General features: G+C 38.1%; 1 protein-coding gene across 1 annotated transcript in view; it reads right to left on the bottom strand.

Annotated features, from left to right (window-relative positions):
• Window positions 1–27,711, bottom strand: part of ipo11 (importin 11) — a 131,074-nt gene that overhangs the window by 59,165 nt on the left and 44,198 nt on the right. The window contains exons 16-22 of the mRNA XM_023282457.3: window positions 20,318–20,444; window positions 12,230–12,263; window positions 11,978–12,018; window positions 11,762–11,878; window positions 9,604–9,717; window positions 5,453–5,568; window positions 2,591–2,667 (exon numbers count right to left, since the gene is read on the bottom strand). Coding sequence (XP_023138225.2) covers window positions 2,591–2,667; window positions 5,453–5,568; window positions 9,604–9,717; window positions 11,762–11,878; window positions 11,978–12,018; window positions 12,230–12,263; window positions 20,318–20,444 — 626 coding nt within the window. The remainder of the gene's footprint in view (window positions 1–2,590; window positions 2,668–5,452; window positions 5,569–9,603; window positions 9,718–11,761; window positions 11,879–11,977; window positions 12,019–12,229; window positions 12,264–20,317; window positions 20,445–27,711) is intronic.

The following is a 27,711-nucleotide window of genomic DNA, read 5'->3' as shown; positions in this document are numbered from 1 at the left end:
AAAGGGACCATGTGATGAGAATGACAAACAAAAATGCAAAAAATATCAGTTAAGCAGTATAATGAGGATAATATTCAGACAGATTACAACATATTAAGGAGCTTAAATCAATTTTAGACATGAAAAGATGACAAGTTTGGTTGGTTGCTGTGACACTGGCAAATAGCACGCTGCAACATGATGGAAGTGCAGCATCACAGCATGCACGCAATGTTCAAGTACCAGAAGGTACAACAACGAAAACTCATCAAACTGAGCCCATATTTTCTTCATGAATGCATGAATGTGATTTGAATTTTAAAAAAGCAAAATGGTTAGGAAAGGGACAAACTATCCCTGCAATGCATTTGCCTAGCATTTGTTTTTTTTTCTACCTTGCTAATGGAATGTTGTTACCTTGTACCTGGAGAGATGTGAAAGCTTTTTCCGTTTCTTTGCCTTAATGCGTCTGTCACAGCCAGAGAATAGCAGCACTCATCTCTACTGAGCCAAATATTGGCCAAAAAGGAGAAAAGGGTCTCCATAGTAAACACAGAAAATGGTAACAATAGTAAGCAAATCTGTGTCACAAAATGAGCTCAATTCCATGTTTTGTTGACCAGGATTGAGAGGGGCACAACAGGATACATTGTAAGTGAAAAGCAATATTTTGTCTCCATTGTTAGGTTTGTTGAGAAAGAATTGCTGTACTTATTTTTACAGTCTGACAGCCTTCACACACTTAACTATTGTTGGATCGCTGAATAAAAAGACAGATTACAAAGTGGCATTTGAAAATGATTTTAATAACTAATCGGTTATCTAAATAGTGCCTATTAGCTGTGTAATTTGTGACTCATCGCTACAGCTCTCATTTGAGCCCAAGTGTATTGAACTGCATACAAGGGAGATGTGAAATAAATGGAGCAGACAAATGAGTGGATATCAGCACGTAAACCTAAGAGCTCATGTATAGTATGATCAAAGCATCTATCAATATTTACATATACCAATATAACTATACTTATAGTTCTTTCACACATTTTTCTATCCATGATTCTGTGTTTCCATGAGTTAACTTCTAACCCTAAATAATCACAGCCCTCTAAGAACTTGTGCATTTTATTTTCAACCTTCCTATATGTCCTTTTTTTCTTTTCTTTAATCTGACACCCTCATTCAGTCTCATGTCCTTCAATCCAATATTAAATCCTCTTACATCAGTAGTATAGCAGATTATTAGTGTTCGCAAATTACTTGACAGCTCTTCATTAATCATGTATTATTAGATGACTTTGTTCATACTTATTCTCCCTGGAACTGATGTTGTATTGTTTCATTGTCTTAGAACCATATTGTGATCATCCTTCCAACTTGCCTTAAAGTGAATTTAAAAAGCACAGTTCTTCTTTAAAGTTTGCCAGTGCTGGGATTTTGCATGCTTTTGTGCAAAGGCTTCTTGGCTACAGTGGTTGTTTTTGTCACCTTCCAGGCTACTCTGTGTAATTTTCTGTTTGGTCTAAAATTTAACATGACTAGTGGTGATGCTTTGCAAAAAAAAAAGTTAAAAAAAAATACAAAAAAGCTTCCCTTTTGCTACTCTGTTCATTGCCATGGTTTCCCAGTTTCTGTTCAGCGCAAGATAAGAGCTTCTCTTATCTTCCCATCCATCCGTGTCCAAGCCCCTCCAATCTATAACCTTTATTTTTATGTCACTTTTTCTTCATGAATTGCCATCACTTTTTAAATAATTCATTTTCATCCACCACCCCCTTGTTGTTCCATCAAGCTCTCCCTTTTCTTGATCCTGTTTAATTCCCTCCTCTTCTATTTTATCAGTCCATGACTGTCCTCTTGAGTCCTTTACTCTTCTGTGTCACATGGATTCCCCATCCGCGCAATAAGTGATCAAACGCTCCAGTAAGCCAATCAGGCTACACTAGTGGTCATATTAATCTGACTCACTGGTTATGTGGAGAAGCACTAAATCAATACTGTTCCTCATCACACTGAAGGCCACACAAGCACACACCGCCACAACATGCGAGGAGTCCCAATGCTCCGGGCCTGTGATAAATCATCCAGCCAGTTTCATTCAATCTGCCACCCCTCACAGCTGCCTACAGACCTGGAGTAGTGGCTCTAATGCCTTGAGGCAACTGCAAAGCCACAACTGTGATTTTTACAAGCTACAATTGCCTGAGGTAATGAAACTATGAGAATTAAGTCCATGGCCTTGGAGTGCATCTATCTTCATCACTCTTTGTGGTTTAAATGTATTTGATTATATACTGCTGGTTTTATTTTTCATCTCTGTTATGACTGTTTTCTGTCTTTCCTTTGAACCACAGACACACCTCGAATCAAACACATCACCACATTATAGAAGAATCAATATTTTTACGTCATGCTCCTCAAACTGCAAAATGCATGAGGAGATGCATTTTTCGCTCTATTATTACGAAACCATCCTTTCTTAAAATGAATTTAATTTGTATGTTAATGTAAAATACTATGAAGTTACTTGAGAGAGGAAAAAAATTGTTTGCGCACACACACCACGCACTAAGCCCGACAGACCAGCAAACAAAGAAATCTCATGTGAGCTCACCCAGCAATGCTGACATGTTCTGGAAAATTCTAAGCAGCTCCGGGGTGATGGCTGGGCTGTTCTCCAAAGTCACCAACCTGCATAGTGAGAGAGAGGGAAGGAACGAGAGCAGTTAGAGGAGGAAGTCAAAGGAAAGATGAGAAAGAGAACAAGGAAAATAATAAAACAGAAAATAGGAGAAGTTGTGAGAAGAGAGTGCAGAAGACATAGATTAGACATGGCCAGAAAAAAATGGGACAAGAAATACAACAGGACAAATTACAGAGAAAGGAAGAAGAGAACATGGGAATCACTTTTTAATTTTTTAAAATTTATTTAGCCTTTATTTAACCAGGTCAGTCATGTTGAGATACAATGACCTCTGGCCAAGACAACAGCCTGAGAAACATTAAAAGTGCAACAATTAAAAACAGACAACACTAACTCACTCAACAAAATAAATAAAATGCATGCTAGATTAAAGCACAGGATTAAGAATTTACATTAAAACAACAAGTGTGAAAAGTAGCTGTTGCAAGATCTTTCTTACGGTTTTTAAAAGTTCCAATTGTGATGAGATCCTTCAGATTCAGTGTCTTCTGCAGTGAGTTCCAGGCAGCAGGTGCAGAGTACTTAAAACAGTGTTTCCCGAATTCATAATGCACCTTTGGCCCATTTAATAAGTATAAATCATTGGAACGTAAACAGTAATTGCTGTGGGTTTTGGAAATGTAGTCATATAAATAATGTGGAAGTAAGGACCTAGGATTGCTTTCTAAAGAAAAGTGTACAGAGGATAAGACGGCGCGTCGTCAAAGAGGGCCAATCAACTCGATGGTATAAGGTGCAGTGGTGAGTGAGGGCTCTGCAACCCGTGATGAACCTTAAGGCACCATGATACACAGAATCCAGAGATTGCAAACAATTCGCTGAGGCATTCATGTATAAAAGGTCGCCGTAGTCAAGCATAGGGAGAAAAGTGGCAGCAACCAACTTCACAAAGGTAGAAAACACGATACATGGTGAAGAAAGTGTAAAAGAAAAAATGAAAAAGAAGGAAAGGAAAGCAATGTTGGTGGTTTGCTCAGTGTGACAACAAATATGATAAAAAGAAACATGTTAGATGTTACCTGAGGCCTGAATAATTCAGCCAGAATAGTGACACAATGTTGACATTTGTACATATTTTATTCTGAAACAAAGCGAATTTTTGAGAATTTCAGCTACTGCCAAAACATACTGAACAATTTCAGGTCAGAGAGGATTGTGTAACTTATTCTGGGTTTTTGATTTGTCAAAAAAAAAAAAAACATTTTACACATAGAATAAGCAATTTCTTTTAATTGCTGAAAAAGAAAACAAACGTTTTGGTTACCACCACTACCATTTTATTCAGAGCTTAGGTTTTTTGCTAATTGGGACCTAAAACTAAGCTCTGTAAATTATTTTGGCTGAATTTTGAGAATTTTACATGTTTTTACTCCCATGTTGTCTTAACTGGGAAGCGATTTTAACATCTGCAGAAATGTAATTATAAGAGCCATGAAATTTAATGAGGCCACAGACAAAGTACTATCTGGCAGATCTAAGTAGTTGAATGGCTCTAGCAGAGGCGAATTATGTAAGTGTTGGACCTTGAAAATGGAAAAAGTGCAAGGTTTGAAAGTATGAAATTCACAGAAACTCACCAAAATTTATGAAATATGTGTTCACAAATATAAATGTTTCTGGATATATTTACATTTACTTAAGAGAGTAAGAAAACAGGTGTAATGACAAATTCTGAACAATAGTAGGGGGAATGTTTGCACGTTCTGTTTTTGTTTTGTTGATTATCCAGCTTAATGAACAACAATTTGGGCATAAATGTATGTATAAAACAATTGACTGTAGTTCTATCAATTATGCAGCACAGTAAAACTCAGAACAAGAAAGGTTATTAAATAGAAGATCCAACAACATGAAATAAACTGCTTTTAGTTGATGTGTGTAAACTGGAAAAAGAACTGGAAAACAGCACATTTTAGAGATATTGCTGCTGCTTATGAGAAAACAATCGGTCCAAAAAAACCCCGCAAAGTTGGTACTCTAGATGATTAGACATAAGCATGGTAGACACTGAGGCGGACAGAGGGAGACAGAGAAAGAACATTGAATGAAAGATAAAGGCTAGAGAAAATGGCATTGACTCTGTAAACAAGACAAACAAATATTTAGGATACAACTGTTTGTGAGACAGGATAAGAAGCAGGACAGAGACTTAGGACTGATGCTATGTGCTATGAACACACTCCGCATGCTGAACAATGAAGCTCTCCACAGGGACAGGCAGGAAAAAAAGAGATTAAGGAGGGAGTTTAAAAGCAAAGACATGATGGCAGAACAATAAAAGGTAACCCAGACAAATTCTGCAATTGCAGAAGTGACATTTGCAAAAGTGAACGTACTGTTCTGTAGTGAAATGTTGAGATACCTTTAAAATGGCACGTTCCCAAAACAGTAACATAAAGGCAAGATTGTGGGCCACATAAATTATCAACAGCTTTATCAAGAGCCGCTGTCTGTTACTAAGCAAATTCAAAAACGATGTAATGGTGAGCCCATTAACCATTACTTATCTGCAAAGTGTTTGCATTTGGTTTCTGAATATGTACTAAACATGAGAGCGTAACAGAGGGTGATGACTAATATAACAAAGAAAATACTCCTGAGTGAATGAAGCCAAGGGAAACAGGGCAAAGAGAAAGAGATAAAGACTGCTGTAGCCACGGTATACATGTGTGTAAGGGACAAAATGAGATCACTAAGTGCTTCATAAATGTCTGTCTTAGGGAGTTCTTTGTCAAAGTCATAAATGTTAGTGTGCTGCATGTGTGTCCATACCAAAGCTCCAGTCCATCCTCTAGCAAATATACATGCGGCGGTTGAGAAACATCAGTGCTCAGCTGGATGACAGGAAGAAGGAAAGGGTACAGGTTCTTACTCTCTGCCCCGAGGCCCTGCAAGAATACAAAGATACAGGAAGTCAATGTCAAAAAATGAAAACCTGACAGAAAATGATGACAGGGAACTGTACTTTATGTGCTCCCATTTAATGACTGTTTCTTGCAGATCATCAGAGCATAAAGGAGCAGGACGGATGTACAGAAAACTTTAACATACTACTGTTCTGACTCGCCTTTTCCCACCAACTGTCGCTATGCTCCACTACCAGTGAGAGGGCATACCTTGCTCTTAGAGTAGAAAATGAACGCACAAGGGGTCCTGTTCCCTGCAAGGCATGTGCAACTGTTCCCATTTTCAATGACAAGAAGATGTCAGATATGGCGACTTTATGTACTTAAGGAATTTTGTTTGGCTGCAAAATACTTGCCGTAAGGTGGAACAGTTGTTAGGCATTTTTATGTTGCTTTTATGGCCCTTTTAAAACAGTGTATACCCATTAACTTGGATGATTTGAAAAAGCACTCAGGTACAACTACATGAACTAAGGTATAGGTTTTTTAGTGGTCATTGAGATTTTATGTCACATAACACTTTGTTACTGGACAAGTATGTGTCTATATAGTAAGATCGAGAGGAAGAATGAGCAGTGTGCAATCATGATCTCTGCAGTACCACATGGCTTTTGGATGGAGAACAAAGAATAAGTACCACAACAGTAGATTAGACTATGCTAATTTCCTATACTGAGACTTAAAGTCAGAATAAAATCTGTCTATTAACCACAGTGACACCTTGATGTGACTTCAGCTCCAACTGATTACTATAGTCTGTGTTTCTAGAATAACATCTAATCGGCCAGTATTCTGGCTGATGAATACACAGTATGTATATGGATTATACATTCTGCTGTGACTCAATGCATTTCTAATGCAGCTCAAGTTAATTATTTGTGACTGGATTTTGCTTCTTCTCAATCTGAAGAAGAAGTGTAACAACTGCTTATCTTTTTACTTGGTCCACAATGCTGCTCTATCTCTGATTTGTGTGTCAGTGAGTTCTTGATAAAGTCTTCTTCTTTAAGTCAAATATATGCCTTATTACACTTTTTAATGATTTGAACCAGTAATATTTCTGCTGTTATGAGCATAAACACTATATAAATTTGACTACATACTCTAAACTGCTTAACATAATAATAGCTTGCAAAAACAGTGGAAGAGAGTAAATTATTCAATCCATTTTAGAACCTGAAATATTATTACATCTAAATTGAATACTAATGTTAAAATATGAATATACACCTTTAATAGATCTTCATGATTGTAGATTTTGAGACTGATTAGAGTATTAAAAGATGATAAAAATGTGCCCTCTAGGTTAAACTACACTAAGCTGCTCTTTGTAGAACCAAGCAACGCTTCTCAATTATAATACTGTTATGCAGCATTAGTTCAGTCATTGATTTATTCATATTTTAGTCAAATTGTTTGTTTTGTAATGAACTGAAAGAAAACATTTTTCAGCTGCAGATTTTATTGCAGAACGACCTCCATGAACCACAACAATTGAATTGCCATGGAAAAAGGCATCCAAGTTCACAGTATAATCCATTAAAGGCAAAGGATAACCTACCCCGAAGCAAAACAGTGAGCAGTTACTAACAACACAGGCAACGCAAGTAAACACACTAAAAAAACTCGACTGCACACACACACGTTTGTATCCACAAATATTTTTACACGTACATGAACTCAAGTACTTAAAGTTTCCATTTTTAGCAATAACAACTATGTTTAGTCTAGGTTATGAATTATGCCCTTTGCAATAAGCTTTCCCCTTGAACCATCACTTCCATCTTCTTCACACATCCCCTCAAGCTCCTGTCTGTCGAGGAAAACTTAACCACTGTCTGACACCATGCCATTTCAAAGAACCCCCTCAGTTTGAGCTTTACACAGCCACTTTGTATCTTCACAGAAAACACTAACAAGAAAATGAGGAAAAGGGCAAAAAGGGGAGGGTGTTGGTTATCTGCATGTTTTTACTCCTGTTGTGAGGACAGAAATCTTTTTACACTCACACTGTGGGATCTCGCCTCAAGAAGGTGGACAAAGGCAATCCCGATGATATGAATTGTTAAATAAAAAGTTGAAGACTGGGCTTAATGATACAGTAACTTTGGAATTAGATTAAGGTTAAGGTTTGATGAGAATATTAGTAGCTATGGATAGGTTTAGGATAAGTCCTTAGAAATGATGGAAATATCACTGTGTGTGTGTAGTGGTGGGGGCATGAATGTGTGAAGATCCAAGTAGTTTTTCACAACTGTCAACACTGTTTCACTGATGGCATGACATTAATTTGGTCTAAATATGCTCCCTCTGTATCTATGTGGGTGTAAAAGAGAGAGAGAGCTTTGCTCAATCCCCAGCTGGTACAACCCTGTCTCTCCATCACAAGCAACAAGTTTCTTCAAGGCGAAATTCAACCCACTCTGAATATAAGTCAATATGCCAAGCTTTTATGAGTTTAAAAAAGTGGTTTAACGCCACCAGATGAATAATGCCGGTCCCAGATGGACTAAAGTCAAATAGTCAAATATCAAACATTTGGTATGCTCTCATCTCCACCATTCTGTTGCAGAGAGCTGCTATTGTCCTTTGTATCATACATAGTTGATATTTGCGATGCTGCCCAATTTCTGTATGCTTATTGCTGGGTTGAGTGGGGGGACTGCTTTGTAGTCCACTGCAACTATTTTGACTCAAGCAGCAACACAAGAAAACCTACCCTCAGTTTTTTTGGGTTTTTTTTAAAGGCATTATATTGTATATATTAAAATCTAATTTGTATGTAGTAACAGCGTTGGATAATTCAAGGCCCTTCAGCTGTACACCCTCAGTGTCACATTCAGTTTGGCAGATGTATACTTATGTTACTCTCTCAAAGGGATCATGTCTTTATCACTGAGCATTTCATCTCCCACTGTGAAGTAATGCAGCTGCAACCACATGGGAGTCTGAACTTTATTGAAGACTGAGAGAGGCTGCTTCAATCCCATGGGTAGTGGAGATTCTGTCCAACACTATTTTTTCTTAACTAAAGTTAGTGTTAAACCAGATTAATATTGGGCCAAGATACCAAAAATAAAACCCTGTACAACTCATCCCACAAACACAACATAACACTTTGCACTGCTAAAAACATACGTAATGTACTGTTGTTGAAGTCATATACACCGATCGGGCCCAACATTATGACCACCTTCCTAATATTGTGGTGGTTCCCTTCATGGTGCTAAAACTCCTCTGACCCAGTGGGGCATGGACACAGGACCTCTGGGGATGTCCTGATGGCAGTGAATCCTGTGGGTCCTGTGGGTTGCAGGGTGGGACCTACCTTGATCAGGCTTATCCTGGCACATCCCATAGATGTTCAACAAGATCTAAATCTAGGGAGTGTGGAACCCTGGTGAACAGCTTAATTCTGTCATGTTACCCGGGCCACTCCTGAGCAGTTTTTGTGGTGTGTGGGGGTACATTGCTGAGGGTGGCAACTGACATCAAGGACTGCTGTTGCCATGGGAGGGTGGGGGTTTGCTTGACTTGAAATGTTTAGGTGGGTGGTACATGTCAACCATCTACATCAATGTCAGGACTCAAGGTTTCCCAGCAGAACATTGCATTATGACAAGATGATCGATGTTATTCACTTCATCTGTCATTGGTCATAATGTTGTGGCTGATCGGTGTATAATTGTGTGAGCAAGTGAATCATCCCTGGGACAGGCACAGCCTCTCCCAAGGATGCCTTACTCAGACAAGTAATAAATTCTTACTGGCGGGGGCAATGTGAACAAATAAAACTAGGTCTCCTCAGCAGGCATTTCAGAACTCAATTTTGGAGCCTCAGCAACATGTAGCCAGAAAAATAATACCACACTTTATTCCAGTTCCACTGAACAGTACCAGCAATCACTGTAGAAACTAGGATTTCTGCTTAAATGAAAAAGGATGCTTCCGTGCACTTTAACATTGAGTATAAGCATGTAGAAATTACATACAGTTAAGGCTGAAGATGCACCATACCTGAACCAGGTGGATAAGTGTTGTGAGTATGGCACATCGAAGCATGTTGTGTTCTTCTGATTGCTTCCAGAGCAGAGGCAGGTACTGAACCAGACAGCCTACGTATGGCCGGATCTGAAGCAAAAGAACAACAATTGGCAAAGCACAAATTACAACTCAATCTGCCCTTTCCACAATATCTAATATGTTTGACTGATATCGAATATATGACAATGGCAATCTCTGATTCACTGCTGTCTCAGCAAAGAAGGATGGATATTCCTCACATATCTAAACACACCTAGAGACCACTCAAGCAACTGCTTACTGGGCCTTGAAAGTGTATTACCATCGTCTATGCAGGACAAAACAAAAACAAGCAACTGTACAATTATTATAATGTGTCCCGTCAAAGCTTTGTGAGTTTGTCTGTTTCACCAGCAAATTCAGGTATGATTCTCTTTAGCTATGCCAATTCAAACATGTTTCAGCAGAATACCTGAGGAAAGTAAAATGCTGGACAGTTAGCTGAAAATACAAAATATATGTTCTTCTTGATTTGACAGTGAAAATTAGATCTCTAAATCTAGAGGTCTAATTATCTATAAGAACCTATGTAATAGGTGTACAATCAACCAGGTCATAGTCATCACTGATGCTTAAATAGAAGGCAATTGGACCTCTTTTTAGTTTTCAAGAGATTTCACCTCCATCCATAAGCTTTCTCAGTTTTTACTGACTTTTGAGACGTCTCATTTACATATCTAAAGTTACCTGTGGTTTATTGTTCACTCACAACTCACATGAATAATGGTGTGTTTGGTGGTGAAGCAGTCTGTGAAGGGCTTTCAGAACTGCATTATATATAGCTGATAAGTGTGATCACCTTATCTTACCACCATCTCTAAGCATGGCAGCTGTCATCAACTTTTTTGTTTTAAATCCTATAAAAATCTGGGTATTTGTGACACAAAGTGGACACCATCAATCTCATTTCTGTGTGGAATTGTGATGTTCCACTGTGGAATTTAGATGCAGTGACTGTACAGCCAATCAACTCTAAAACATCAAAGTATAGCACTGAATTAAGGACTTCAGAAACCATTTTCTTGTGCTAACCCTTCATATTCCCCGCAGTGGCTATGTGGCCAGGCTGTGGATTTTTGGTTGATTAGACCTTCATAAGGACCACCTAGGAGCAGAGGGAACAGTTGGGAAAAAAACAGAGAGAGACGACATACAGCCTTGGGGAGAGATATAAAGTGAAAAAAAATCAGGCCCACAAACCAGCCTAGGATGACATTTGTGAGACAGCATAAAAAGAAGCTAAATCTCATCATACCTGTCATCATGTTCAGTTCAACTCATAGCTTCATTTTCTCAGCTTTTGCCTCTCTTTGTGGGCTCAAAATCCCTTGTGAGAAGGGTTAGAATATTAATAGGACTTCCACTGACTCTAGAAGTTTAGCCAGGGCCAGTGACTGGGGAAGACTTACCCAGAATGACGGTTCACTAGGATGAAAGCCAATTCTGTGGCAGATTTGAGTCAAGGAATCATTTAAGGGAAGGTACTTAAAATAGATCTGGAAAGAACCTAGAGGGGTCAAGTGGAAGGTCAATTTTTTGAGAGTTGGCAGTTAAATGAATTAGAGTGATTCAATGGATGCTCAGAGAAAAAATAAAATCCATATGGCCATAATAGCAGTGCGGTGGCAGGGAGGATACTGTATCTCTATGGTAAATGAGAGCAGACATCGGGACAAGTGCTGCCTGAGGCCTTGTGATTTACAAAGATTCAAGAATTGGACAAAGCCATTTCACAAATGCCATCGTCTGAGAATGTGAAAAATAGTTCACGTCTACCTATCTGTGAGGACAGATGGTTGTTATACCTTGGTGGTCTAGGGATAGTACAAGGTGACAAATGTTTTGTAACTGTGTTGTAATGTTTTAAACTGTCCCCTGTAGCATCTAAATCAATCACTACAATTTGCGCAGCTATTCTTCACGGAGCAGAAGCAGGAGAATATATCTCCCTTGGTGTCCAACAAAAGGGCTCCCGCAAAGACATTTTAGAGTTTGCATCAACTTTCCTGTTCAAATTGTAGCTGATAATGGTACATAAATATATAGGAAATGTAACGCTTGACCTAGGTTCCAAACATATCTCAAATCTCACCTGGATGTTTACCCTCTCAATGACACAGGAGATGACGTGGAGCACCTGCATTTTAGTGTCACACTCTGTCACCTGCTGCAGCAACTGGAAGAGCAGCCCGAAGATGGACTCAAGGTACTAAGGAGAGAGACAGAGTGTAGGTGTTAGAATAAAGGAAACTTGAGCTTTTCATTGGTTATTCTGAAATCTAGTTCCTCTTTCAAAGTTTGTACTCACTGGGAGGAATTGTTCTGTCCGGAACTCAAAATCATCAACGGGTGATCGAGCGTTAAAGACGAAACCAGACTGCTTAGGATGTAAAATATAGATACACAAGCAGTTCACTAGGACATGGACACATTTTAACATTTTCTATACACTAAAACATTCTTCATTCGCTCTGACTAAGCTGCAGTGTACACAAGATCAATTAAAATGCCCCAAGAGGTGTATCTAATCTGAAAAACAGTGTAAGCATGGGAAGGATATTGAGTTTGAGGGTTGTTGCCGTCTCAATGCGCACCTATGAGGGAGAAAAAACATACAGTTCATTATAAAAACTGCAACATTTGGCATCTATTAATGTACTCTGGATCATTAGCTCATCATGGCTGTAGAGAAAATAGCCCAAGTTTGTGGTTTCAGGTTCTGGTAAACTAATGTAAGAAAAACAGAAAGAAAAAGAAACACAGAAGTAACCAAACATGAACAGAAGATTGCATGAAGAATACAACCAACCACAAAGACCATAAATCAATGTTTCTTCAATGACAGCCTTAGGCGGACCAAAACAAACTCCCCAACACTTAAGCATGAAAAAAGCTTTTTAGGAATGAACACTCAGAGTGGGAGTGTGCCTTCACCAAGCTGGCTAAATACAGGCTGCCTAATGTTATAAAAGGAAGAGGCCCCTAAATTATTATATATCCTTGCAGTGTAATTTGGCAGTGTCAGAGTTATTGAGGTGAAAATGTCCACCAGGGGGAAAGTGATCAGATAGAAGAGAAGACACTAAAGAAGGTAAATGAGTTAAGAGAAAAGTAAAGGGCTGACAATTCAGTTACAGCCGGTCCTTTCACAACATATTTTGAACACAAAAGTCATGTGTCTCTGCATTAGTGAGCGCCTGAGTGTGCGAGCAGTACTGCAGACAAACCTTATCACCTGCAATCTATCAAAGTCTTGGCAAGCGGTGTATTGTGATTTTTACTCTAAATGTGCTTAAAAGTATTCACCTGTGACAGAAATGCAAATGGTGTTAATCAAAACTGGAAGGTGTGCACCTCTGAATTATAAAGCTTACTGTTTGCTGCAGAGCAGCTTATTTCCCGACTTAATCAGTGACAATAAACACTAGATTTCTCTCTGATACAACACCAACTCCCATCTTTGTGTTACATGAGCAGCTTTTGACAGTATTAATCATTGTATATTCTATTCTATTCTATTATACAAGTCACTGCAAAACTATTTGGCCTCTATGGCTCTACCATGGTTCAGATCTTACTTATTGGAAAGAGTACAGTGTGTTTCATCTAATAGTGCTACACCAGTATTTTCTAACGAAATATGGAGCACCCCAGGGCTCTGTTATGGGCTCTATATTTCACCTCTTGGCCAAAATATAGAGAGTCTCTAAACATGAGAGTACCCACGGTGTGTCTATCCATTTTTCCCGTTTGTTTTTTTTTTTTAACTTCAATAGGCGAATGGTATGTTTGCAATCATATTCCTCATCTGTGCTTACAAGCTATACTTTTGTCATCCTGACACTATGTTCTTTTGAGTAAATAGCATCATCTCTCACTTGTCTGTCCATCCCGAATGATGAATCCCTCTTCTGTTGAGGTTTTGCCCATTTTTTTACCCCTCTGAGAGTGTGTTGTGGAGAGTTTTCCGTTATTCAAACTGAGGGTTTTAACAATCTAAACACAGACAGCAAAGCCACTCGAGTGCAATTTGTGATTTTGGACTACATGAATAAAAACTGAACTTAATTTAGTCTTTAGACCCTATGACTTTATAAACGTGTCTTTCCAAAGCATTAGAGACTGGCAACCTTCTTCAAGGTATTCTGTTACAAATCAATCTGAAAAACTCACTGCAGGGAAACAGTGTTAATGCTGCCCTGATTACAGCAATCAAGTGTTGAATAAAGTAGGTCAGGGCAAAACCATAGTTTCTTTTCATGATGAATTTGGCAGTAAAAAAAAAAAAAAAACAAAAAAAAAACACTTTTGTTTATATTTGTTTCCACCTAGTCAGCTTTATGGCATAATTTGTCACACTAATACAAATTTTCTTCATGTGCTTATTTCTAACTATTAAAAATGGTTAATCATGGATTAATTTTGTGTTGCTTGAAATGACAGCATACATTTGCAGGAGGAAAATGTGTTAAGTATGCCATTTTCACTCCATATATCAGCAATATATCCATAGTTGTGGCCGAGTCCCCTAAAACACACAAACCATCGGAAACAAAATGCCAAATTTCTATTTTCATGCTTGCTGCTTTTCAAACTTTTAATGCTAATCACTTCAAAGGTAAATCTGCTTTCTGGAAGTTGCGTATTTTGCACCATGTTTATATTTTCAAGCATCAAACCAGCAGTAGGATCACACTTCACTAGCTGGTGCATTTTTCCAATTATGAAGTGACTGATTTAAATAAACAGCATGCTCCAACAGAAACAACTTCCTCATCTTTTCCCCATGCCTGTCACTGCTGCAGAGATCACAGCAACTCAGCTGATAACATTCATCCCTTCTATGACTAACTATGAATAGTTTGTTTATAAAGCACTGAAAACCAAATGTACTCTGAGGCTGCCATAATGCCATAAATAAATAAAATAAATAAATAAAACCTACAATATAACATGTATTAATCAAAGGAGTACATGTCATCAATATTTAACATTTGCAACAAGAGCATTGACTTTCACTGTAATGCCTCAATTACAAGATCTGGAGACCGAAATACACTAAAAATACAGCTTTTTTTTCTTGAGAACAGAGTAAGATTGAGTCATTAAATCACATTTGACAATTTTACATGGTCACAATTATTTGCATATCAATAACTACAATTAAATAATGTTTAAATTTGTGGAACTCTTTTATATTGAAAAATTAAAATGATTTTAGTTTGGAAATATGGCCTTAGTTTTATCTTCTTCCAGAAAGATCAGAATGAAAGAATCTAGTCAGTTCATTCAGGTAGGCTAAGAAGTCTGTGTGTAAAATGTATGAACAAGAAAAATATTTGCTAAGGGGACAATAAAGCATATAATGTCACATATTCCATGCCATTGTGAGTCCATCAAATAGAATTACAACTGATGAACTGGTTTAACAGCCCTCAATTTGCATGCATTCCAAACACTTGTGCTATGTTGAGAACATATAAGACACACGAGACCACTGAAAAATGTACATTCAAGATATAAAAGTACTTTAATATAAATTTGAGACACTGTTGGATTTAGGGATATAAAAATTGCCACCCCTGTGTCTGCCAGATCGTAAAATACTGAATAATGTTTTAGCAATGCTGCATATATTACCGAGCAACAAAAGGAGTATGTTGATGAAGGGGGCCCATCAGTTGCCATCAGCACTGGCCTTGTTGGCAATTCAAAGCACTAATGAGAGAAACTGCATTCCAATTCAAGAAAGCGCAGAAGATAATAGATTGCTTGATGAAATACTCAGATGGGTCTCACACATGCACATACATTACGTCTGACAATGATTCAGTCAAAACACTTACTTCACATTATTATTCACTCTCAAAATATCTGTGGGCGATTCTTAAAAAAACAGCAGGTTCAAACTGAATGTTAAAGTGACTCAAGGCTTAATCTGTAAAAATTATACTGAAGTGACTCAGGGAATCTTAACAAGACAAAGAAAATCTTTGGTTTGGAAACTACTTTGTGGAAAGGAATACTCGATCTCAAACAATTAAGTGGAGTAAACTACAAACTGTAAATAATATATTAGTGATGAATAAAATACAAAATGTGCACCCTTAACCTGTGCAGTGAAGGGATCTGGTGGGTCTGCATACGGTGGGAGATAATTTGTTGGCTTGTTTTTGGGTTCGCTTGTGCCCATAAAATGAAAGGTCGCTGCAAATCAATACAAAGTTGTTCTAAGTGATCACCTTATCTTATAATGACACATTTTGATCTTGGTGGGACTTAAAGGATGACAATACCGCTATCCAAAGGGCAGAATGTTGCACCGAATGGTTTGATAAAAAAAGAAAAAAACATTTTTTTTAAAAAAGGTTGTGAATGATATGCTATAGCCACAACAGACCTCAACCCAACTGAGCACAGCTATGACATTTTAGACCAATGGGTTAGACACCACCAGCATCAAAACACCAAAAGACAGAGAATCTTTTTGAAATACTATAAGTTGTTTAATCCCACTAGTAGAGTCCCAGAGACTCGCAAAATCACTGCAAAGGTGCACTGAAGCTGTTTTGGTGGCCAAACACCTTACTGAGAGACTTTTTCGTCATTTCTCCTATAATTTGACATTCATCTGCATTTCCAGATAAACTAACATAAATGCACACACTATTCATGTTTTTGAAAGTGTTCCACTAATACAAACAAATGACAGTTGTTCCCTACACCTTGGAAAAATGTCATACAGATGGTACTGGCAGAAAAGCAAAACTAATTTGCCAAAATTGCAGCTGCAGCTGGCTTACCACTAAATAGGTGTCTAATAATAAGGCATTTTGAAGTGAAAGAAATGATTAATGATAAGTGTTTTAGATTTAGCTGTCTGTCTCAGATACAGATAATTGTCTTACATTGAGTTCCACTGAATGCCAATATTTAGTGCAGGGAAAAACATGTCACCTGGTGTAACAGGTATTTCAGCAAAATTCGGATATTAAGATAGGTCCCATTACAACCACTCCAATTTCATGTTTGTCATGTTCTCTCCGTGCTGTCAGGTTTTAATCTTCAATTCCAGTAAAAATATGGGTCTCAAACCGATGTCAGTCAGGACAGTAAATTTACTCTACAGCAACCAAAAACACTATTAAGAGGGATTATAATCAGGAGGCACAAATCCATATTTAAAATACCTCAAAGCTGTTCTGCAGTCAAGGAAAAGTGAGCAGAAATGGGACAAACTGTCGGCTAAAACGTCAGCTTGATGTCATCAAAGCTGGCTTAACATCAAATTCTAAAAATCGTTACCTCCCACTGGGAATCAAATGGCCTGAATGCAGAAGGAGTTAAATTTGTCATCAAGATTATTTTTAAGCGTTTAGAATCTGTGAGTAAACATGAGGAGAGAATGTAGCTGCAAAACAGAAGAAGAGAATGTATTGAAGGAAATGAGGAGAAAAGAAACTGTGACTTACTCATAAATGCTGCTCACAGAAGTCAATACATATCTATTTCCTGCATACAAAGTTTCCAGGTTGTGTAACAAAACAACATACACCTTTATTTGTTGAAGATATTTGCATATCTCTGGAGAACCAAAAAAAAAGATCTCTTTCTGTCTTGGACAACAAAATATGTAAAATCAGATAAAAATCAGATGAGACTTTAAAAAAATCAAAAATTGAACAATGTTTTTAAAACAAATGTATAGAAACCATTCAAAAAGTGCAGCATAACTTTGGTGTCTTTCTGTTATCTTATTGATAAAATCTAAAAAACACAACAGGATAAGAAACCGTGCAGTCCTGGTTATGAACTCAGTAAGTCAACCCAGGGTTTGGTTTCTGAATCTAGCTTTAAGCGCCGACACAAAAAGCTGTGGTTCTTTGCACAAAGCCACTGATCACAAACATGTATACTGGTTTAGAGCCACACATCTCTCACAAGGAGAATAAACTATAATCCTAAACCAATTGGAGGAGTTTTGAATTACAATACAGGCTAAAAGCAACACAGCTGTCTGGTTCTTCTGCTGCAGTTGAAACTATGAACGAAAGCTGCAACAAACTGCCGACTTTGTAAACATGAGGTAATAGGTGTATTAATATCACTGCCTCATAAAAGGTGCAATAGGAAAAATGGCTTAATTTTGTAAAAATTGCTTTGCAGTAGGTCTTCTATTGGATATTTTATTAAATTATCACTGTACAACATTATATAATGACATTACAGATGAAATTGCAGCTCTATGACCTCTTGCCCTCCTAAGAAATACCTCTCACAGTGGGCTACTGTACAATCTGCAGGATGTTTGAAGAATAGTGACGCTACTTTAAATGGGAACTGATTGGTAAGTGGGCATGTTGATCTGATATCTGAAATAGACAGAAACCTGCTTCAGAACAGGTTAGCAGCTCAGCAGAAGAACTGCACCTGTAATTTATGACTTAGATTATACACATTATTGCAGCCAGATTCCTCAGTCGCCTATCAGTAAACTTCAGATTTTTAGTTTTCTTGAACATATTGAAGACATTGGCTTGTGATAACTTAAAATTATTCCAAACACATATAGTTTCTCCACACAAGCCTCTTTGCAGTGTAAGACATTCTGACAAGACATCTAAGTCTACTACTCGGGCAGATAGGGAATACTTTCGGAATTAAAGTGGCAAGTCATGAAATCCCCTTCCTGGAAATGAGATTTTTCTTAAATTGTTTTAAATGGATGTTTAATACTATTAACTTCTAAATGACTACAGATTTGTATTCTTTAAATGTGTAAAACATAGAGGGGTGGGATTTGTGGGTCAGTTATCAAAGTAGACAATACTGTCCAGCAGAATTTTTTTTAAAAATTAAAAAAGGAAGAGAGACAGAGAGATTTGTACAAAATAAATCCATCCCCATTAACTCATAATTTGAAAAGTGATGTTTTTGAGGAACCCAAAGCACCAGTTTTAGTTTAAACTACTTTGTGACAAGTTTTAAACAAGACCCTTAAACTGTAACTCACTTAGTGCAAATCAGCTCATTTAAATGGCCATTTGAATGCAACTATAATAAGGATATCATTATTTCTACAATCTCTCTGTTTCTTATATTCTCCAGATTTTCACAATAAAAACTTAGTAACACAGTCAAGCCAGGGGGTCAGAAACCTTAGAGACCAAGCTGTAGGATTCTGATAGTGATAAATCAATAAGACTCTCTTGGTGATTACTCCTTCCAGTGAAGTACAGAAACTGAAATATCTGACATAAATGTACTGTAGCTGTTATCTTAAGTGATTCCTATCCCATTACAACAAGGAGCATAGAATAACAATATAGACATTGACAAGCAATTGGACTGATGGATAGAGTAGTATTCCCAATGAGTCAATTAAAAGTTTATGATCAATAATTCATTCTGCCCAAGAGTTTCTAACCAGCCCAGAAGATATTGATCAACAACATGATTAGTGAGCTAGTCTGTGATGTAACAGCAAGCCACTGAAACTGTAAAAGCCATCACTGCTCTCATAAAACTTTGAGCAATAATCCAATTTATAGCATGAGTAATCGCATTCATTCAGCTTCACTGGGCAATGAAATGAAAGTAAAACAGAAAACCTAAAAACTGAATAATAATAGTAATTATGACTGAAAAATGGAACCATATCCTCGGAACCTATGTGATAAGTATGGCCAGTACAACAGAACTGAAGCAAAAAGCAAAATATATTATACCCACAATGGATTGATGCATCATATATGACATTAATAGGGGCATGCAATTAGCATAAGACAGCTGCTAAAAATATATCTGTGATTATGCTCCTTTATATCACAATAATATTTTTAGAGCATGATGTTTGCGTGGGTTCTGCCTTATGTGTGTTATTATCTTAATTACATTATAATATTAATTAAAGTATGATTAGAGGATAGTGTATTGCTAGAGGAATGCAAATAAAGCATACATTTAAAAGTTCCTCCAAATAAAGATGGATTATGAAGTATGACAGGCAATTAGATGGAGTTTGAACGTGAAGTTTTATAAGGGTGGATTACTAATGGTGAGATTTCCAGGATTCACACTGTAAATAACAAACAGAATATTCCACATTATTTCATATAAATCCTGTTAGGAGAAAAGACATCAACCAAGTGCACGGCTCATAAGGCAGAAAATCCAACAATGGCTAAATGTAATTTGAACTAAGGATGATTGCAGCATAATAATAGCCACTTCTCCAGAATAGGATCAGGGGTTCATCCAGGCTACAGTTGAATAAAAATGGTAATGGGTAAATACAAGATTTAGCTTGGTACTCAAAAAACATTGAGCTATCTTTTGTGAGAAACGTTTAAGCAAAATATCAAAGAAAATATAAAAGTAAGTTGAAACACTAGATGACAAAATCTTGTCACAATCCCTGCTGGTTGATGATGTTTGGTTTTGTTTGTGCAAAGTCGGCAACATAATAGCTGCGGTTCCATGCTGTTAAGCAGAAAACTGTGTTTGTGTAGCTGACTGCGCACTTTCACTAACAGCCCATTTCAGTCATTATGGGTCCAATGTTTTTGAGGGGGGGACCTGGCACTCCAGTCATAATAAGCAATTTAAATTACAAAAATAAAAGACTTTGTGTCTGTAGCTTCCTTACCACCAAGTCGGGATCCTGCATTAGGGTCAGGATGACCTCATAGAGCAGAGGTCGGAGGTCAGATTTGAACTTCACAGAGATCCACTGTCCTATTAGCCAGATGACTCGTCTGCGAATCAACTTGTACCTGGAGGACAGAAGAGGAGACAAGTAAGTTTTGAGTAAAGGAACTTCTCTGGATTCCTCATCCATATCATAATCTGGGTCTCTAATCGTGTGTTTACAAAGGAGATATAGTAGTTAAGAATCCATTATAAAGCGACTGGGTCAGCTATTCAAAAGATGATATCTAGGCTGCCGTTGCTTATGGCTGATCCTGGAACTCCTCTTATCAGAAGCTTATGCATGCTGGAGACTGTTGTATAATTTGTGATCTGAGAGAGAGAGCCAAATATCGCTGTCTTAATATGAGGCGTATCCAACTCCAAGACTATGTCTAATGTGGCCCACACCCTGGCTTTGCACATTTCAGCATGCATGTACACATCGCCACCAGAGAGAGGCTGAGATAGCGGTGTTATTATACAGGAAATTGAAGCGTGATCCTTTACACATAAAACTGGCTCAAAACACAACCCAAGAGATAAACTGGGAGGAAAAATAAGAACAAAATGAAGAATGACTGCGTGTACTTATTTCGATAAACACGTGAGCAAAAGACAGAAAGCCTGAAGGAGTGTGAAACCAGTGACTAAAGACTAAGTAAAGGCAGTAGCCTAGTTAGAAACTGAGAATTTTTAAAACTAAAAAAAAAAACAAGAACGACAACACGGGAGCTGAGTGGTGTGTGATGTGAATTGAAATTCTCAACACCGCATGCCCCTAATGTAAGGCACTGCATGTTGGACAGAGATGGGTTTTCAACATTTGTATTGAGCAAGTGTCCCTCAGCATCTGCCCTTTTTGTGTTCGAGGCAGAAATTGTGTCTAAGGACCGCCTTGACAGAAATGAGGGGATGGAGGGATGAAGGAACGGAGAGATGAAAGGATAAAGGATTGGGGATGACACTCGGTGGCTTCTTGTCAAATATCCGCAGGGAGCCAGAGACCAAAGTCTGGGCCACGAGCCACAAGATACTAAACAACAGCATGACTCAGGACTTGGAGATGGCAAACAACATTGTGAGCATGAGCTAGTGATTTTGTGTTTGTATCTGTGTGCATGGGCATAGAAGAAAATAAGGATAGTTTCTTGTGTAAAAAAAAATAAAAAAAAAATAAAAAGTTTTTTTTTTTTTTTTTAAGAACCAAAACTTAGCATGTAGATTGCTGTCACTAACAACATTTAGCTAAATGTCATTTGGACTTGATTTCTCATCATCCTAAAAGCAACAAGGTGGCACTTAAGCACTCCTGGGTTAACCTGCTCAGAGGCAGCAGACCATGCAAGGAGAATAAACCAGCATTTACTTTTAAAGGCAAACAAAAGCGCCAAGTTCAATCTGATTTTCTGCAGGCTGTTCTGGAGGCAGCAACAAATGGGACAAGTCCAACACGATAGTGCAGGTATGGCAGCACCAGTGGACAGGCTGTAGGCACATTTACAGTGTTCTTTCTACAATCAGGTCGCAAACAACCACCAGGCACAAGCATTCTGACAGTTCTAACAATGTAATAATAACATTACAGATGATTATCTGTTGTCACACTACCACTGACACAACTTATTTCTGGGATGAAGATGCTTTTTGGTGTATTTGTGAAGACAACAAATGAAAAAAAAAAAATGAAGTTCTTGTTCAGTATAGGGCAGGAGACAACCACTGGCAAATACTGGAGGTTTGAGTGTTTTTAGTTAAAACTTGATTACAATAATCAAATCTTGACAAGCATTAAAGCTTTTCTGCATTATTTCTGACACCATAATCCATATGGTCAACATTAGTCATTCATGCCATCTGTGGAAGTGACCAAAAGATTACGGTTTCAAGCTCCAAATACAGTATCTGACTGTGGTGCAGTCAAATCCAGAAGGCCTGCTTCAGCTGGGAAGTCTACAGCTGGTACTGTTTATTATTAGTGCACCGGCAAAGTGGAAGAAAACAACGGAAAGGCAGATGGACAGGCAGGCTGACAGGGGTATTTGTCTGTGAGTCAAAGGTAGAACATGACTCATCCACACAAAACCTGTCTCCTCCTCCAGAACTTCACACAGCTGTCAGGAACCCTGTTCATCATTCCAGCGCACACATGGGAAAACCATGGACAAATTACAAGCTGAACAAATAGCAGAATTCTAATTTTCCATTATCCTCCAACAAGGTGACCTTTGCTTTTGCCCTTTTTAGGTCAATATATTGTAAAACAGGTAGACAGAACATTGCGTGATGCTTCTTCTTGTACATTTTTTGTGTTTTTCACACCCAAGAATGCGCTTACTGGTATGTTTCTGTGACAGTTTTTTTAATGTCATGTAAATACGAAACCCAGTTTCTTTTATGTGAATGAGGTCATTTAAGGTGTTTCTCACACTGACAATGTGAATGTTGCTTGGTTTTTGTTCTTTTTTTTATTGGATCAAATGGTGGTACAGACAAGGTGTCAGGTTGAGATGAATAGACAGGTATTCCTGCTATTTCTACAGCACTCCTGTGTAGCCTTTTAGCAACAGCACTTCAAGCAAATGTCAGTATTCTCACTGGGGCTCCAAGTTTATTCGCTTAATGGTGTCAACACTAGGTAAAAGACCTTGCAAGTCACAATGGGAGTAGATCCAAAAGAAACAGAAGTAAACAGAGTTACACTGAAAGCAGTATAAGAATAGAAACCCTAAAAATATAGACTTCAAACAGGCAATATTTCTGATCAGGTAACAGTGTATCAGGTCATGAGGCAACTCATTCAGTCCGACTCTTTCCGCCAATCAGCCTGCGCCAACTACAGGCTGGCTCGCTGAATGAATTGAAATACTCAGTGACGTGGTAAATTCTCATCACACCTTCAACATTTCACCCTGCGTGACCACACCAAACTCAATTTCGTTTGCGATATGAAACTAACAAAACTCCGTCCCCAGTTTCAAATAATAGCAATAACAGACAATAAAGACAACCAACAGACATTTTACAGCATCTACTGGTAAGCTTGGAGAGGGACTGACTTTGACTCCACACAAAAAGGTCAAGCCACAAAAGACAATGTCAAAACGCCAAAGTGTTGTTTCACAGTCTTTCTATGCTGGCAGAGTCTGACAGCAGAATGATGGAACACACTCTATATCTGTATCTCACTGCCTGTATAGGTGACACGAAAAGCTCCTTCTGGCTATTCTAGGGATGTCCATATCAGTGACATTAGGAGGGCGAGCGTCTATGTTCGAGTACGAGTCATGTGTTAATGGTGCATATGTGTGTAAATGCACTTCAAAATGACTCCTGTCTCCTCTTTGCTCTCAGGCATCGTCGCAGGTATAGCAACTGTTTTAGCTGAGGAGGAGATGGAAGGATAAGATTGACAGCAAGTCAAAACCAAGCTTCATGTGCCAGTGAGCACCCAAGTCTGACCGTCTGCAGTGTGTTGTTTGTGCAGCCATTATGCCAAATAGTGACAACCAAGTCACTGGCTGCCTGAGGCTCAGCCACAGGTGTAAGTCACACACAACAGTTTTGCTGAGAGATGTGGTTAATAATATTGGCACTGTTGCTGCTTCATGCTGAGTCATACAGACGTACTTATGCAGGGCTGAACCCTAAATCAGTGACACCTACGAGAGGTATAATGGCACTATCAAAGCCCAATAAGGCAAAGATTACGAAACCTGCAAGCAAATAAGTAAAGGCATGCGCAGCTGTACATTAAGAGTAAAAAATATTCCCATCCAAATTGTGAATTGCATGGCTGGCTGTGCTGGATGATGCAGCTCCTCAACTTGGAAGGGTATTATCCTGCTTATACCTTGGCCACTTGCCAACAAAGTTTCAGTTAAGGTTCTCATCTAAGTAATTCTGATCTCCTCTTAAATCATTTCAAGTACTTCCTTGGCATCAGGACTCCTGATGTTTGCATTTTTGGCAAAAATGTAGCTAAACTGTAAGGAACTCACATGTAGGTCCAACATTTAGGATCCTGACGTTTTGAAATAAGGAGAAAAAGAATATTTTGCAGATTTCTCTTATTATTCAACACACCAAAACACTAACCTTATTAAAATAGAGAATTGCACATTAGTTGCAGCTTTGCAAGTGTTCCTCTGACCCACAAGATGCAGCATCATTTCAGTTAACAAGATTTTAAACAAGTTTTCCTTTATTGGTTGATTTATGCACAGATATTTGAAATTAAATTTGTTCAGTTCTTAACCATAACTCTTTTTGTTTAATCTATGTGCCCCATCAGAAAGGAGCAAGGATGGATAGCTGTAACTAAGAACTCTAACCAAGGATTTGGAAGACAAAGAATCACACAAAATATCACACAAAATATCACACGAATTGCTTAAGAACCTGAAGTGATGAGCAGGACCAGAATCATTAAGATCTACAGGATTTCTTACCCAGAGGACACATTGGCAACTGGCAGAGACAAATTGTAAACTCAGAAGCAAGCAGGCAGCAAGAAAACCTGCAGGTGTGAGAACAGGTGGGTTCAGACCTCGAGTCCCTCGTCTGTCAGAAACATTAATTTAGCTGCACTAATGAAACAGGTTTTGTCCAAACAAACAGGTTTGACTTTGCTTTGTCATATATATATATATATATATATATATATATATATATATAAAAAATTACCTCACTGCGTTGCATACTGTTGTAAATATTTAGTATGGTATTGTACTGTGATGTGAATATGAAATGCTCCAACAGCCCATACCCAGAGGGTCGAGGAAGGCAGACAGCACGGCATCTGGGAATGTTCTGGTAACAGTGACAAATGTGCACCACACAAGTGTGTAGACCAGAAAATCTGCTCTAAATGTGGCCTGTGGCAGATGCCAAATAGGTATTGTCCTCGTGATTCTCATGAGAAATTTCCAAGTTGAGGCATTTTTCTGCAATGCATTTTCACTGGCAATACCAGGTTTGCAACAGAAAAACAAATTCTATTACAGATACATCAGTTTATATGATACTTAGGATTGTGTGCATTTCATGTGCAAAGCGTGTACACATAGTATATGCTAAGTTGTTGGCTGTGGACAACAATAATAATGATAACTCAGGCAAAATTCCTACATTTCCCAAGACACAACACAAGTACTTTATGTGATGTAAAAATGTAGTGCAGACAATTCATGGGTTTAATTTAGTTCAGTTCAACCAACCGGAGCTTCACCAAGCACACTCTCACATTTGAAATAAATCCAAAACACATATGTACAGCAGAAGCATAGGTTTGAATTATTTGAAACTACAGTTATTGCCTTGTAGTTATATTAGTTGTATGCCTTCGCAAGCCAATGAAGTTACAACTTACATGCCATTTCTCCTTCTGATCCCAAGTTAAAAAGGGATTATACTCCCTTGCTGACGTTCAGATGAACAGCTGCAGACATCAAGGATGCATAGTTGCTACTACACTACTTGAGTCCACTTGGTGAACACGCTGCACATACTACTGCCATGAGCAAAATGACCATACAGACAGTCCATGTGGCCATAACAAGTTTCAGGACAATGCGAATGTAAGTACAGAGCCTTGCACAAACCTTTATATCATGTAATTTATGGACCCTTGCATAATTGAGGAAGTAGAAAGTATAACAGCAGCCTTGTGCTGTTGAAAAATGGGTAGAAAAGTGCTTTTGCAGAACATTGTCACAGCAATGTTGACCTTTGAACTTTCAGACATAATGTCATCACTTCATAATTTGATGCTATTTAGACATTTGTACTGATTTTAGCATATGAATTCTTGAGTTTAAGGATCAAACTGAATGTTTGTGCCAAATTTGAAGAAATTCACTTCAGAGATTTTGCATTCAGAAAATGCGACAGAGGGATAGATGGACACACGGATAACAAAAAGCATAATGTTTTCGGCTATGTATAAAAATCCACAGCCATTTACCCTTTTCTGTTAAATGTACACTCAGCGACCTAAAAATTAGAGGTTCATTCTTTATTATTTGCATAAACATAGATCAGTTATGGACTGTGCGCAATATAACAGAACATAAAAACTTAACAGAGATAACTCAGGTGGCACAGGCTATTACAAGTAATCACAAATTTACAATATAAGAAGAAGCCTTTATTTTCACAATATGTAACAGCCCTGTGAAATTCTCTTTTTGCACATCCCAGTAAGGGCCAGAGCGCCGCCATGATAAGTCACCCCTCAACAGACAGCATTAAGGTCCTTGCTCAACGACCCAACAGTGGCAGTTTGATGGTACATGGGCTTGAACTTCTGACCTTCTGATCAGTAACTCAGAGCCCCAACTGTCAGGCCACCCCCGCTTTTAAGAAAACACTTCATGACCTCACCAAGCTCCCAGCATCGATCCACCTGAACACCTTTGGGATGAACTTAAAAGCAGATTTAGTAAACAGGAACATCCATTTATACACCTGGGGCAGTTATGCAAAGCACTGATGTCTGCATGATTCGCTTTGATACCGAAGCACAACAGGACCCTTGTTTAGTCACTGTCAAAAGTGTGACAGCTCTTTCAAATGTGAGTCTCCATGGTATTGAAGAAGCAATTGTTACTGTCTGGTCACTGAGTGTACACTGCACAATGCATCTACTGTGCAAAACACGTGGTTCAGATCAACAGTGTAAAAAATAAAACTCAAGTGCATACAGATAATTACAATTTCAAAGCACACGGATTGCAGCGTGTGGAGGTGAAATTGGGTGATAATTTGCTCTGACTATGCTATGCTGCAAAAGATGCTGCTCTAATAAGTGGTTTTAGATACATTTTGAGTAGAGGGGGGGACAAGTTGTTACAATGGAGAGCTATGAAAAACCTACAAATTTATAATAGTAAGAAGTGCTGTTACTTCAAAAGATGCAAGAGATGACGATGAAGCTCAGTAGAAAATAGTTTATCATCTAAGTTAATATGTGGATTTTACCACTCCGTGTATCCTGAGATCAGCTGCTTATTTCTAACATGACAGCTGCACATTACTCTTTAACTTTAAACTTTATTTAAAGATGATATTCAGGCAGTGCAGTTACATCAAACACTATTTCATCATGAAAGATACATGGAAATCACTTTACTTTTGGGTTAAATCAAGCTGATATGGATTTTTTTGGATAAACATTCTCTGTAATAAAAAAGAAGAGAAGAAAACATTTTCTGTGGTGTATTACCTGCAACAACAGCACTGTAAAATGGATTTGGCAGCAAATCGGGACCAAGTATAAAAACATATTCATTTGCATGATTCATTTCCTGCATCATCAGCCACATGGGAATGCATTTGGTTTACCGTGGCAAC

Source organism: Amphiprion ocellaris, chromosome 6 (assembly GCF_022539595.1).
Source record: "Amphiprion ocellaris isolate individual 3 ecotype Okinawa chromosome 6, ASM2253959v1, whole genome shotgun sequence".
Classification (NCBI taxonomy): Eukaryota; Metazoa; Chordata; class Actinopteri; family Pomacentridae; genus Amphiprion; species Amphiprion ocellaris.
The sequence above is the reverse complement of the archived record's forward strand: the minus strand, read 5'-3'. Positions and strand labels throughout refer to the sequence as shown.